This window comes from Apteryx mantelli, chromosome 2 (genome assembly GCF_036417845.1).
Source record: "Apteryx mantelli isolate bAptMan1 chromosome 2, bAptMan1.hap1, whole genome shotgun sequence".
Lineage (NCBI taxonomy): Eukaryota > Metazoa > Chordata > Aves > Apterygiformes > Apterygidae > Apteryx > Apteryx mantelli.
In genome coordinates this window covers 91,498,383-91,512,950 of record NC_089979.1, presented here as the reverse complement: position 1 = coordinate 91,512,950, position 14,568 = coordinate 91,498,383, and the positions used below count along the sequence as shown (strand labels likewise).

The 14,568-nt window shown below is 38.4% G+C and overlaps 1 protein-coding gene across 6 annotated transcripts in view; it reads right to left on the bottom strand.

The window, feature by feature from the left end:
• Positions 1-14,568, bottom strand: part of SEMA5A (semaphorin 5A) — a 326,582-nt gene that overhangs the window by 117,000 nt on the left and 195,014 nt on the right. For all 6 annotated transcript variants that reach the window (XM_067291026.1, XM_067291025.1, XM_067291022.1 and 3 more), the window contains 2 exons: positions 13,545-13,680; positions 10,180-10,384 (listed from right to left, as the gene is read on the bottom strand). In XM_067291026.1, the coding sequence (XP_067147127.1) occupies positions 10,180-10,384; positions 13,545-13,680 (341 nt within the window). The remainder of the gene's footprint in view (positions 1-10,179; positions 10,385-13,544; positions 13,681-14,568) is intronic.

Genomic DNA, 14,568 nt, shown 5'->3' with positions numbered 1-14,568 from the left:
TTATGATTTAAGGCTTGTTACCTGACACAGCCCAGCAGTGAAGAATGCCACACTGTACACAGAGGATGATATTACTATAGAATACAGACCCTGGCTCACTGCCAGCCTCCCAAAGTTGAGATACATTAACTCTGATTGGATCTGACTGGACAAGGAGTGCTTATTGCTCCTATTACTTTTTATTGCCTTCCATTCATGCCACCACAATAATAAATACCTTCTACTACCTAAAGCATGCTATGAATATGATAGTGTTTTTCCACTGGATAAATCTGCCAGTGCCCAGATCACCTTACATGCACAAGGGCACTTACATGCACAAGTGGAGAAAACTATTCTAAAATAATAACCCACAATAAATCTTGCCTAATTTCTTAACTGTCTGAGTCATATGTGGCTGTTTTCACTGGAAATGTCAGAAGGGCACCTGACTACTGTACCAATCCCGAAGCATCATCACCTTGGCTGACTTGAATGTTTCAGTGACTATCCTCATCCTCTCTACCTTAAGCCCATCTGCAGTTTGCACAGTACGTGCCTCTACACCTCAGCCCCCAGATGAGTCAAATCCAATACATATATATTGAAAACAAGGCACTTCAGCATCAATTTCACCAGGAAGCATAACAACAACTTTTTCCAGAAATAGAGAAGGAAGGACTGATGCTGCCATCCATTTTTTTTTATATAATATAACTTAAGGAGCAAATGGACAAGAGACAGAAGCAAAGGTGGGATTAAGACATGAACCCAGGATCCCTTCCCAAAGAGATGTTCATCTCCCAACTCTATGATATTAAAGCAGTAAGAGCCACAGTATATAATACATTACATTATATTCTTTATATAATACTCTAGGAGTTGGGGCATGTGGCAATTACCTGGATATCCCACCCAGTCTGGTGCTTCAAATCTTTTTTCTCCCAGACAAGTGATCTAACCACCAGGTTGGTTGTGGTCACTTCTATTCCTCCTGAAGTTGTGCAGTTGTGCAACCAAATTTCCAAGAGTCATAGCATGAGAAATAAAAATAATAAAAGAAAGAAATTAAAAAGAAGAAGAATGAATCTGTAGGAAAGTGAGTCTGCTCCAAATGCTGTTTATAACTCTTATCCAATGATCTGGTAAAGTAAAATGCATATGGAAGCTAATCTAACTTCTTGTGAATCTGCCTGCTGATTACATGACTCTTCATAGACAGGCCACAGTATTGGGAATAACACCTCCTTACATTATGATGATTCTTCCAAATCACACAACAAAATAAGTAAGGTGTATTTTTATTGAGAAGTTCTGTTGCTGATGAGGATGTGACATGTTCTATGACCAGAGCAGGGTAAACACAAGAAAAAAATTATCCACAAATACCATTGTGAAAAACTACTAGCTGTTTTCAAAATGAGGACCAAGTCTGTTAACTAGCACTGCACACTACCTGGGGCAAAAAAAGAGATCACAGAGACCTTAGCGTTGAAGAAAGCAGGAACACCACTAGGTACCATGTAATGCACCTTTTTCACTCTCGGCTTCACATGCTGCGCACTAGAATTAGCCAGCCTGAAAATAACAAATGAATGTGTGGATTAGCATGTCTGGTTTCCCTGCAAGAAGATGAGGCAATAGTCCCTACAAAACTGGAAAGGAAGAAGGAAAGGCCTTTTGGTCATTCTAACTTCATAAAGTAGTCAAGCAGGATTTGAAAGCTCAGCGTTACTTTGACCAAGAGAGTCCTGTCTCTTTTTAATGGAGGTGGTGACTTCAAAATCCTTCCCCTTTCTAGCAGCATATTGATCTCGCTAACATACATTTTCTGACTTTCAGTGGTGACACAGAAGTTCACAAACCGTATATGTTCTTCGGACATGTATTTATATTCTTTGGCCAATAGAGCTGGCCAATTATAAAGACATAATGATAATCTGTGAACAGAAAAAAGGTCTTCTACTTAAATTTGTCCCATGAGAAAACAGCACACAATGTCATCTACTTGCAGCAACTGATTCATGAACATGCTGTCTAAAATATGAACAAACTATCTGAGCAAATGTCAGCAACGAACTACTCAAAATCACAACTTATTTATGGGTTGATCATAACAACAAAAAAAGACTATAAATAAGTGGTGGATAATTTGTGAACTGAATAAAGAGCTATGGTTCTCACATATAAATTACTGTCAATAAATAATTTAATGTCTCTAGTTAGTGTCATCCATTTATCAAGAAATCTCTTAGTAGCATGACTGGAGCTTGCAGAATAACACATCTCTACATCGAGTGATAAAGTCAAGGGAAATCCGTACTACTGGAGACTTAAAATTCTGTGTTCGATTCTCCAGAGCCCTGTACTATCATTTATAACTATGCAGACTGCACTGCAGGCATGACTGTTCTCATCTGGCAACATTTTAAAGCCACTTTGCCCAGCACAGCTGACACAATACACAAGACAGTGGCAGATCAGCCTTTCAGTGCTTAAATTACAACAGCTACGGTTTAGACTATCCTTCTTTATTTTTAGAGGTATTCCATATGGAAAATAATACAAATATTCTAACAGGAGCATATAACAAGAACTAGAGATTAAACTATACTTGATACCCTTTGCTAAGATATTAAAAATATTATCTAACAAAAGAGAACAGTACTTAATTGAGACTGATTACAGAAGTTTTGAAAAGCAACATACCAGGTTGTAACGTATAATTTCTGTGGAGGAGAAAGGCTGGCCATAATGTATTTTTTAAAGGTATAATACCTAACAGCTCAGGAGTAGTCACTGATTTCTCCCATACTACCAACTCAACTTGTAGGGAAAGTGTGCTCATGCTCCCCCAGCCTCATCAGAAACTGGAGCACGTCCAGCTTACGTGTCCAGCAGTGCTGGTCACCAGCAGCACTGGTCACCAGCAACCTTCACTCTCTCTATGTCTAAGTTTGCATCCACCAGTAAAGGCCAGCCACATCAAGCCTGGACCACATTAGCTTCACTAAAGGGTAAAAACTTTCCCATTTCCTTGCCATTATTCCTCAACAGGACTCTAGGGGACATAATTTAGCCCTGTATATTTAAAGTAAAGCACTCATGAAAAAAAGTTAAAGCACTGTTCTGGGAGTACTTTGAACACAGCAACTGATCCACATGTACCTTTTGAAACCGTATCCAAATAGATGATGGGGAAAAAAAATGTTTCCACATTAAGTGTAATATAAGAATGACACTTACCCTTTGGATTTCCCCAATTCTGTTGGAAAAAAATCGAATCAAACCACTGATGTAAATGCAGGCATGATTAGCACTCTCTAGTAATAACATTAGCATAAATCCCAGAGTGAACATTAGACCCTTGAAGGCAAAGCTATGCAACTTTTTTTTAAGCTTTGCAGCAAAATGTTTCCTGGAAATATTAATAAGATAAGCAATTTACTCATTCATATTGTACAAAGCTAAGGTTTCCCTTTATCAGTAGTAGTGGTCACTGTGAAAGGAGCAGAGAATAAAATCATTAATGTTGATGATTTACTGCTCAATTAAAAAAAAAAAAGTTCAAGATCAACACGTGGCTGTTATGACTGGTGTCTTCCAATGCACTCCATTTATAGACAGTAGAGTAAATGATGACTGTACTTGCTTCAAGTCTCTTAGAAAAGATACTTTAAAAGTAGGATCTAAAGGTCTTTATCTAAAAAGGATACTTAAAAAGGATACTTAGAAAGGTCAGAAGGGTAAGATGTTACAGGAAAGTAGTTTTAAAAACATTGCCAGGTTGCTTTACAACTGTGTAAAGGCACACTATGCCTTTGTGAAGAAAAGGCATACAAAAAAAAGCCACCGTGCTATCTGCTACAACAGATAACAGCTAAAAAAGAAAGTGAATAGTTTTAAAAGGGGACTGTTGCCTGCCACAGTGTATATACCCCATTATCTGTCTGCCCTGTGATTTTCCCTCCTGCTCTGCTCTTGAACCAGAAAGTATTAATACACACAAATAGTCTATGTAGCACTTTTCCAAGTAATGAGTATTTTGCTCATTATTATTATTGTGTATATATATTGTACAGTTTCCAGACTAAAAGGGTGCTTCTCAAACTGAGAGGAAGGGTCTAGAGCTCTTTTGTACAAAAATTATCTGCTAATTACTTCCAATGACCTCAGCACTCCTGAGACACTTCGGTCAGAAACAGCACCCGCTTAGGAAAACTGCAGACTATTTAAGATTTGCTGCTCTCTTCACCAGGTATGAAATGCATATAAGCATACATTTTTGCATGTAATTTTAACATTCATAGCTTCACACTTACTACACGTATTATGACATTATGCACATTAATTAGCGGAAGCTGTGCCCTTTGATCAAAACCTGTAGTCTGCCAGGAAAATGACAATATTTCATCCAAGATTATTTAGCAAAAAAACCCCACATGCTGTGTGTGTATATATATATATATATATATATATATATATATAAAATTTTTGTTAATACCTTGGGTTGTTTCATAGCAAAAAGTGTGGTGTATTGATTACAAAAACAAAAGTAAAAAGAGAGAACTGCAACAAAAAGCAGAGCGGAATCAAAGTTTGCACTAATTTGCATCAATTTACTCCCAACTGCTCTCTGGATGATGACCTGCAGCATGAAGGCTTCATCAGAAAATATTACATTTGTGTAGCTCTACTACCCCTGCTAAGGGCAACTGTCGGAAAAATCCATCTGTATTTTCAAAAAATACCTTCGGAAGTCTCTTCATGGAACATCTTCCACTTCTTCATAATCATTGCTGTACAGTTATTATCAGAACTGTTTTTATCATTAGTCTTTGCATTGCTACCTATAGCTTTGAGATCTTAAGAGGGGGGAAAGAAAAACACTTCCTGGAACTCCTTGGAAAGGGAAGTTTAAAATCTGCTGTAGCACACTCAAGTCATCTTTAAGCCTCAGATCACCACTGGCTTTACTGTATTAAAAATTCAGGTTCAGTTCAGGGAACCATCCACTCTTCAGCGAAAAACAATTTAGCCACCAATAAACCTCTCTGGAGCTCTCATTCCCTCTTTCCAGGTTAAGCATACCTAATTTCATCATTGCTAAACTCTGAATCCCCATAACCAAGACCCACCACTGGGCAGATACCATTTCTATTCAGGACACAGAGGGCATAGCCTCTGCTCACTGGGACTGAAGAATAGAGGAAATGTGGGAGTTTTCCACCAAGTCATTTTTTCAGTATGGTCTTCAATTCTTTTTTTCAGATAGTGCAAATATCATCGTTTCTGAACTCCCAAGGACAGTTTCAAGAACCAGCAACCAGAAACTGTTTTCAGAATATTCTCAGGCTAGATGCCATAACTAAGAATGGTCTTATTTATTCTAGTAAATCAGTAAATCAATGCATTCTGTAACAGCCTTTTAAACAAGGGCTAGTTGGAGTATATTTTCTCAAGATTTTGCTCTTGCTGAAGGATCCTGTTTTCTGAAAAATGCCCTGGAGACTTTTTGCTATTGGCAGTTTTTAACCAGAGAACACCAGAGGGTGAACAAGGCATAAAACTGAAAGGAAGAAATAAAAGGGAGAAAAATGGGAGAAGGAAAAGGGAGAAAAAGGAGAGGGAATGAAAATATGACACATATAGCACCATTTTTCTTTGCCTTTTTTTCTAATGAAGAAGAAAATAAAAGTTTTTTAAACTTGAAAAGTTGTCAGAAAATTGAGTTGTGCTCTAGCCAGTTCTACTGCTAACCTCTTATTAGAGGTAACTTTTTAATTCACAACTTTTATGAATGCTTTCTTTGACTTTCCTTTCTGAATCACAGAAAATTGTTTCAGGGATTTCTGCCTGCCTAAAGTTGACAGCACTGTTCTTCTTCAAAGCAAGGTAAAAGGTGCAGGAATTCATATATCACTTCATTCTGCATTAGAAGTCAGTGCAGTGAAAGATTAAGATGCATTTCCAAAGTAGTAAAATATATTTTTGATACCAGCAGAAGCCGTTAAATCCCAGCATATCAGATTCTCCTAGCGGAACAATGTCTTGGCAGAGGTTTAGGAAATGTGAAGACTGTTGACACAGCATATTTTACTGCATTTGTTTGCTTACTCCCATTCTCTCCTAAAATAATACTGTCATCTCTTTTATGGGTTTAATAATATTAAAATACCTTTTACACTGGCAGGGTCATTATCCTGAATGTAAGAGAAGGGAAGAGAGAATTTTCTCTTAACTACTGCCCATCTGCTTCAAAGAATGAGGATTTTGCTTCAGATACCAACGACTGCAGAGTGTTCACTTGCATTCAATCCAATCTATATGTATACCTTTCCGGTGAATCAGCTCAGTTCATTTTAAGAGACAATTTTTGTAAGAATGCTGTAATGAATTGTAACTGCAAAAGTTATGCAGAGTACATCTTACACAGCATGGGTTGGATCCATCCTGCTTTATTCCAGTAGGTGTAAATTGCTTACTGCCAGTATTTATCTCACATCACAGAGTCACAGAATTGTAGGATAATTCTGGTCCAAAGGGATGGCAGGAGGTTTCAGGCCCAACCTGCTGCTTAAAGGCGGGCTAGCTACGACATCAGACCAGGTTGCTGTCTAGTCTTGAAAACCTCTAAGGATGGAGACAGCTGAGCCTCTCTGGGCAACCTTAGCCACTGCTTGACTGTCCTCAGGGTGAAAAAGGAGTTTCTTGTATCCAGTTTGGACATCTCTATCTGTTGTCTTTGTCCTCACACCATGCACCACCGTGAAGATCTCCGCTCCATTGTTCTTTGTGACCTCCTCATAGGTACTCGCAGGCTGCTGTAAGGTACCCCTTAAGCCCTCTCCCTTCTAGGCTGAACAAGTCCTGTTCCCGCAGCATCTCCCTACAGGGCATGTTGCTCTAGCCCCCTGACAGTCCTGGTGGCCCTCTGCTGAACTTGCTCCAGTTTATCAACATCTTTCTAACATTAGGGGGCGCAAACTGGATGCAGTAGTCTAGATGTGGTCTCAAGTGTGCTGAGTAGATGGAGACAATCCCTTCCCTCAATCTACTGGCTACGTTCCTGTTAATATAGTCAGGACACTGTTAGCCTTCTTTGCTGCCAGGGTATGCTGTTGACTCACGTTCAGCTTGCTGTCTACCAAAACCTCAAGGTCCTTTCAGCAGAGCCATCTCCTAGCCAGTCAGTCCTCAGCCTGCATAGGGTTATTCCTTCCCAGATTCAAGACTTTGCATTTGCACTTGTTGAATTTTGAAAGGTTCTTGTTGGCCCAGTTCTCCAGCCTGCCTCAGTCCCTCTGGATGGCCACCCTGCCCTCAAGCATATCGACTGGTCCCTCCAGTTTGGTGTCATCTGCATACTTAACAGCATGCACTCTGTTGCCTCAGGTCACTGATTAAGGTGTTAAACAGGACAGGTGCCAGTAGACCCTTGCAGTACCCCACTTGTTACCACTTGTGCAACCCGTTAACAACTACCCTCTGAGTCTGACCATCCAACCAGCTTTTTACAAATCTAGTCGTCCACTCATTCAGACCACAGTATCCTAACCTAGATACATGAATATCATGAGAGGCAGTGTCAAAAACCTTGCTAAAGTTGAGGTAAATGACATCCACTACTCTCCCCTCCTCCACAAATCCAGTCATCTTGCTGCAGAAAGCAACCAGGTTGGTCAGGCATGATTTACCCTTGGCAAATCCATGCCGACTCTTCCTAGTCACCTTCTTCTCCTTTACGTGCCCACAAAACTGTGTTCCAAGGGGACTTGTCCCATGATTTTCCCAGGGACTCAAGGGTGGCTGACCAGCCTGCAGTTCCCTAGCGCATCTTTTTGGCTTTTTTTGAAGATGGAACATGGTAATAAAAATGTAACGCTAAATTTAATTTGCCACCACTGTTAATGCAAGAAAAATTAAAAAAGAAAAGATATAACGATGACAGCCAACTACCCTCCTCCAGCTCTCCCAAACAAACACACGATGGCGTGAGGAGCTTGGGCTGGATGGCATTGCACAAGGAAGTAAGGCTGGACATCGGAGGAGTTAGAAACTATTAAACTTAGTGTGCCTCCCTGGTGTGATTCCAAAGTTAAGGCTGCTGTCTTTTAGTTATGGTTGTTTATACAAGCAGTGGTGTTTTCTCCGTAATATTTTATCACACACAGTTTAGAATAGTAATGCATTGCTAATTGATCCACAGCTCCTACACAAGTTAAGATAATGCTATGGAGAAATAAGAGCTTGCATCAGTACCAGTACGATAACATTAAAAAAACCCACTATAATTACTTAGGTTTCTTCATCATACAGTTTCTCACATTTAATGTTTATCCACATTTAAGTGGATAAAATCCACTTTCTGTTTACATAAAAGCATGTAACGGTGTCAAACTAAAGACTAATCTAGCCTCGTATCCTGCTTCCATGAGTGACTGCAAACAGGTATAGAAAAGAACAAAAGTGCAGAGCAAACATATACATAATAAGGAATATAAAAGCAGTATCTTTTCAACAGCAAGAAAGATGCATAAAAAGAACCCAGAACTTTTACTGAACACAATTTATTAATGAACCATGAAACTTAAAATTTTGGCTCCTCACTCACTGAATCCAATGTGAAAGGAAACACAGGAAGCTAAACTGAAAACAATCAGAATTATGAAAAATTACATCATTCTAGGTGCTGTCATTATAATGTAAATATCCTACAATGCAGTGACAGTGTCTTTAAATAAAACCAATTCAATAAATGTTTCTGAAATTCAGTTTCTGTTAGGGTTCTGCAATACAAACAGCTTTCAGTATACGCACAATTTCAGTTAAAATGCCACAATTTTCCAATCAGCAGGTTGTTTTGATTACAACTGGCCAAATTTCAGCACAGCTTTAACCTATTAAAAGCTATTAAAGTTATTAAAACCTACTAAAACCTATTTATTTTACTGTCTATCTTTCAAGGAGCACAATGAGAAAGCTTTATCTACCAGGATAGCAGCCCAAGAAATGCTGTCTCACCTGAACACAGCAAATTACCATAAAATTTATTCAGACTCAGAAAGAGGCAAAAGAAGCAGTCTTCTATCAGAAATGAGTATCACACTTCCAAGAGAAAATTAAATCGTGTATTGAACTACAATGCACATTTTCTCAGGCTCTTTAAGCAATAAGCTATAGAATAGGCAATTTTCATTAGTAAATCATAATTTTAGTAACCAAAATGACTTATCCGGTTTCTATTGAACTGATGACATTTTTGAAAATGACTTCACTGATTGCAAGATCAAATCAGTAGTTGTTTAGGGTTCTTTTCCTCTTGTTAATCAAGATTTTCCCCCCCCTAAATTTACCATGTGTGCTGCCTAGTCACTGGGAGTCAAAAATATTCACATTAGCAAACCACTGCTTAGATGAGTTACCCCCTACTAATGTGCATGGGACTAAGTATGTGAGAATGACCTTAAGGTTTTTGCCACAAGATTGTACACTTGTTGCTGCAACCTAATATCTCAATCTCAGTTAGGGACCTCCTTGTTCTGTAAAAGCAGTTCTTGGAGACCCTCAGTATTTTTTAAAAGTTTGGATGAAATTTTGAACCAAGAAAGTAATACTTATAACCAAGAAAAATTTAACTGGAGAGCTATTCTTCTTTCATTGCTAAGCTTACAAATAAAAGGACAAATGACAATGTGCGGTAAAAATGTGTAAGAATGAACAACTTAAAGTGAGACAAAAAGGAAATGTAATAAAATACGTGTGAGTAGAAGACAGAGAAATAGTAATAGCAATAATTGTATTTGCTCTTTGTAGAGTTTCTTCTATCTCAAAGGATTCTAAAGCATCTTATGAATCCTGGATGAGATTGCACCCTGAACTACATAAAAAGAACGAAAAGACAGAGAAACTCAGTGAATTATGGATTTTCCAACCATTTGCTCCCATAAGAACACATAGGCTTCATCCCTTCCAAAGGTGGAGAGAGAATGGAGACCAACATTGGAGTTCACAATATAAACAAACACATTGCAAACTGCCCATCTCATCTACTCCGGACAGGGAAAAGACAGTTAACGCTGCCAAGGAGGAAAAACTTACTCTAGGTGTTACACATAGTCCAGAACTGACTCACAAGACTGTTAAAATGCATAGACCTCACGGACTTTTGCAGGTATCTCTGCAACACAGCGCTCATACCTGTGGCAAGGTAGATGATATGGAAAAGCATGTCCTTGCCCTGCACCACATCCACCACCACGTGGGAAAATCGGCTATTGTCTTCCATGAAGTAAGGAATGGGAGTAACTGGTTGGACCACCTCATGCATTAAAAAGAATTTTTGAGCATCCTGAAGATTTCGCTCAGTCAGATTTGCATACAGACCCTGGTCCATGGTGCCACACTGTAAACACAGAAAAGTAATGTTACTATGTGTGATAGCAACAGATTTGCTCTCTGATTTACAGTACAAGAAAATAAATACCAACAGTATATCTTGCAGCGATACTGTGATATTCCAAATTCAGGTCTTGTTTTAGACCTAACTAGACTATGCACAAAGCAACTGACAAAGCCCCCCGTTCCTGATGCAGTACTAAGGGGAGAAAAACTACCATTTGGCAAACCACAGAATTTTTCTAACTAGTTTTCTTTAATATTTTACACCAAGTGCTAAAGACATGACAGTTTTTCAGAGAAAATCTCATGTCTTACCACAGCCAGGGACTAACAGAAATCCCAGGTCAAAGCACGATGTAGAGTCTGTAAACTTCTTTGTGTTCATTAAGCCAAAAATGGATGGTGTGGAGCTCTAACTATACAGTGTTGTCCAAAGCAAATACATTTTTGCTTTAGAACTGACCGTATTATATTACAGAAAATTGTACTAATTTCTAACAGGAGAACATTCAGTAATTGCAAGCACAAATTCAAAACACAAATAAAGCATAAAATTTGGCAATTAATTAGGCATCTTCACATTTAAGTCTTCAGCTAACTAGAGGACACTAGAGAGCTTCATGTGAGCAGGCAAACCCCCATATGCTTACTTGTACATTATCATATCAGAAAAGTAGAACAGGACTTGACGGCATTTATCAAATATGTTGGTGATATGAAAGGCATGCCAAAGACATACTTTTTCACTGTATTTTAAGTATTCTGCTGTGTTATAAATGATGTTATGAATCACAGCATAAGCTAAATAATACAATGTGCAAAACCCTGACAGTTATTTTTGAGTAACGTTATTGCCATGTTTTCAATCTGAGATTAACTGATCAGTCCAAATCCACAAATTTAAAAAACCCCTCAAATCAATAACTTTACAGTGAGATGTCAAAAATTCCTCCAATTTCCACAGACTGGAGGATTGAGAGGGAGGGAACACAGTTAGGCAGGAGACCACTACTTGTTCTGTGAGCACCCAGGATGTCAGGCCAGTGAAAAATTAAAACAAAGCAGCAAAAGAAGAATTCCTCTGAATATTATATCAATATATCAAGCAGGAAAGCTTCCACTTGGAATGCTCATGGTACACTGAAATATATACGGTCCTTGGTCTCATTATGCAAGATGTCCTGTGTAAAGAGAAAAGTAACAAGCTCTGGAGAGAAAGAGGCTCTTAAAGGCTTGCAGTGTCTCAGGACTGGGACTCCAAGAGGGAGCTGAAGTATTTCATTAATATGATCTAGCCTTGAAAATAGAGTGCTTGATGCAACTAGCACTATCTAGCAATAGATTTCCTTCATAATCACATACTTCTGCCCACTATTGACAAGTACCTGAATATTCTGAGGATAAATCCAATTCTGAGATTATACAATCAGCACTCCTGATATTTTATGGTAAGTATGCTACAAAAGAAAAGTCTTCCTTTCTGGGAAGATGATGTATGCCAGCACTGCAGCTGAGGAGCCAGAAATCAGACAGACAGTTCAGCAGAATAAAAAATTGCATCTGTAAAAGTACAGAAGTTCGACATCACTAAAGGTACCTGGAGATCAGTTAAAGTGAATTGGCTTAAATACTGTGTTCCAAAAGGCCATTTATAGCTTTAGAGAGCTGGTCAGCAAAGCTTTGTTTCTGCAACTCTCGTAAAGCTGATAAAGGACATAACAGCCATATTTGAATCAGTCAACAATCTGAGCAAGAAATTTCTTCAGCAGCTCCCTGCCTTGACTGGAAGGTAGAGACAAGCACGGACAACACAGCAGAGATGTGCACTTCACCTGCAGACACTGTTCTGCACAGGATGCTCACACAGGAATTACTGACACATTAAGACAGGCAAGGTTTACAGGGAGGTGCTAATAACTTTTATTGGACTTGCTCATCTAGCTGGAAAAAAGAGAGAAGACTTTTTACATGCAAGCCTTTCTTCAGGCCTCTTCCTTCACAAATGTAGCCTCACTTTGACCCTCTTTCTATCACTCTTCTGACAATACAAATATTACTATGATATGTAAAAAGCTACACACTGATAGAGCCTGTTTCTGCAATATAGCTTGCTTAAATGGTGTTCTCTCGCTTGGGCATAATGCCAAACTTACTATTTAGAAAAGATAATGGGGCTCTGGCCTATAATTTAGAGCAGATTCAGTGCTTTATTCTCCTTTGTTTGCATAAACCAGGAAGTCCTAAAGAAAGTTGAAACTACCGGCAAGTCCCCTGCGGGTGACTGGGTTTCATGCCTGCAAAGATCTTATGACCCTTACAAGAAGAGAGGCAAAGCTGCTGTGGGATTCGCTGTTATAAGGGAACTGAACGTAAGAAATTGCACAATGATACAGAGAGGGTGAAAGGATGATCCACACTTAAGTATCTTGATGGAAAGTTATTGTTGTTAACTAAATTAATGTTGTTTTCCTTTCTATTTCTCTTGTTGGAACCACTCTCTCATGAAAACTTTTCTGGTAGGAGTGACAACTGTGCAGAGGAACAAAAAAATACTCACACCCTTACTTGAAACATCCTTTCCTCTTTGTAGAAAGTTCCCCTGACTGACCCACCTTGGACTAATTAGTTTTACACTGTCAGCCAGCTTCAGATGCTTACATACTCAGAGGCTGACAAGTTCAAACGAGGGGCACACAGTTTCACAAATTCTTTTAATCAGATTCTTTCAAGGAGTGTGGACCACTTTGCACTGACAAATTTAAAAATTCCTACCACTTCTTGTCTTTTTCTTGTTTTTCTTTTTTTTCTGCCAAAGAAAGTGTTCCCTTTCCAGGTTCTAACAATACAAATAAAATGTAAAAGAGAAGAGAAGAAGACTATAGAAGAAGACTATAATATTGTTTCATTTTGACAGAAGATCAAAGTTGAGCCTTTATACTCCTACCCTTCAAAGCACATCTGCTCTTCAAACCACACAAGTTTGTGGAAGGATAAAATTAAGTATGATTAAGTATGACGAAATAGGGAGATCTCTTAGGGCTTTTTTTTTTTTCTTTGACATTTTAGGCTATAATACAGTGCAAAACTGGGCTTGTTAACTATGAACCATATGACATTTTGAAGAAAACTCATGTAAACTACTGTTCTTCCCCCACATACTGTACCTGAAAGTTAGGGTTTGGATTCGGATATGGAAGCCAAGCAGAGCGAGAGTTTTCCTGGTATTTGAAGGGTCCATTAAAGGCCTGAGTTATGGCACTGAGGTTGAAAACACAAACTGCTGAGGCTGCTATGCTGTTCCTGCAAGAGAAATATAAACATTAACTTAATTTACAGCAATAAGAAGTCCATTTGCTGAAAAAAAATAAAAATATCAGGCAATATTTCCTCTTGTTAACTCTCCAGTCCTTCAAGTAATTAACAAAATGGACATGATCAGTCAGGAGATGATATCTCAGGGAAATGATGTGCTGATTTGGCACAGACTTTGGACTTAAAATTTTTGTGACCCTTGCCAAGTAGCTGGCGGCAGAAGAAACTCAGATCTTCCTTCCTTCTGCTGCTGCTCTAATACCACAAGGCCATACTTTACTCCTAAACGTAATCACACACATCAAGTACATCTTTCTTCTAGTTACAAAGTCGATGATGAGATTATTCTCAGAGGTCATTAATATTTATTTTATACAATCATCAGCTGTGTAAGGACTGTAAGGATTTTTGACTCATGGTATGTCCCTAGATCCTACGGAAGCACTGGGTAAGGCACCTGAATGAAAATCCCATCTTCCAAATGACCTTCTACACCAATAAAATTGCAAGTCTTAAGAGAAAATAACCTGGACTACATACTTTACAAGATCACCTGTTAGAGAAATAAACAGTTGCCAGGCAAAACATAATTTCCTGTTCTTGTGTTCAAAATGTGATATATGCCAATAAAGTAATTCTGTATGGTGTAAACAATATGATCAAGTGACTGTGAGAATGCTTAATATGGAAAACTTACTTTATTTTGAGAGTAAATTAAACTTCAAAAATCTGCAATAATTGGGGGTTTTAATATGTATTAAAAATCCTCTCAACAGATGTAAAAAAGCTAAATTATCATCAGGTAACAATAAATTAAAGTCTGAAATAATTCTTTTATAATGCATGTAAGTCATGGAAATGAGCCTTCTGCATTAT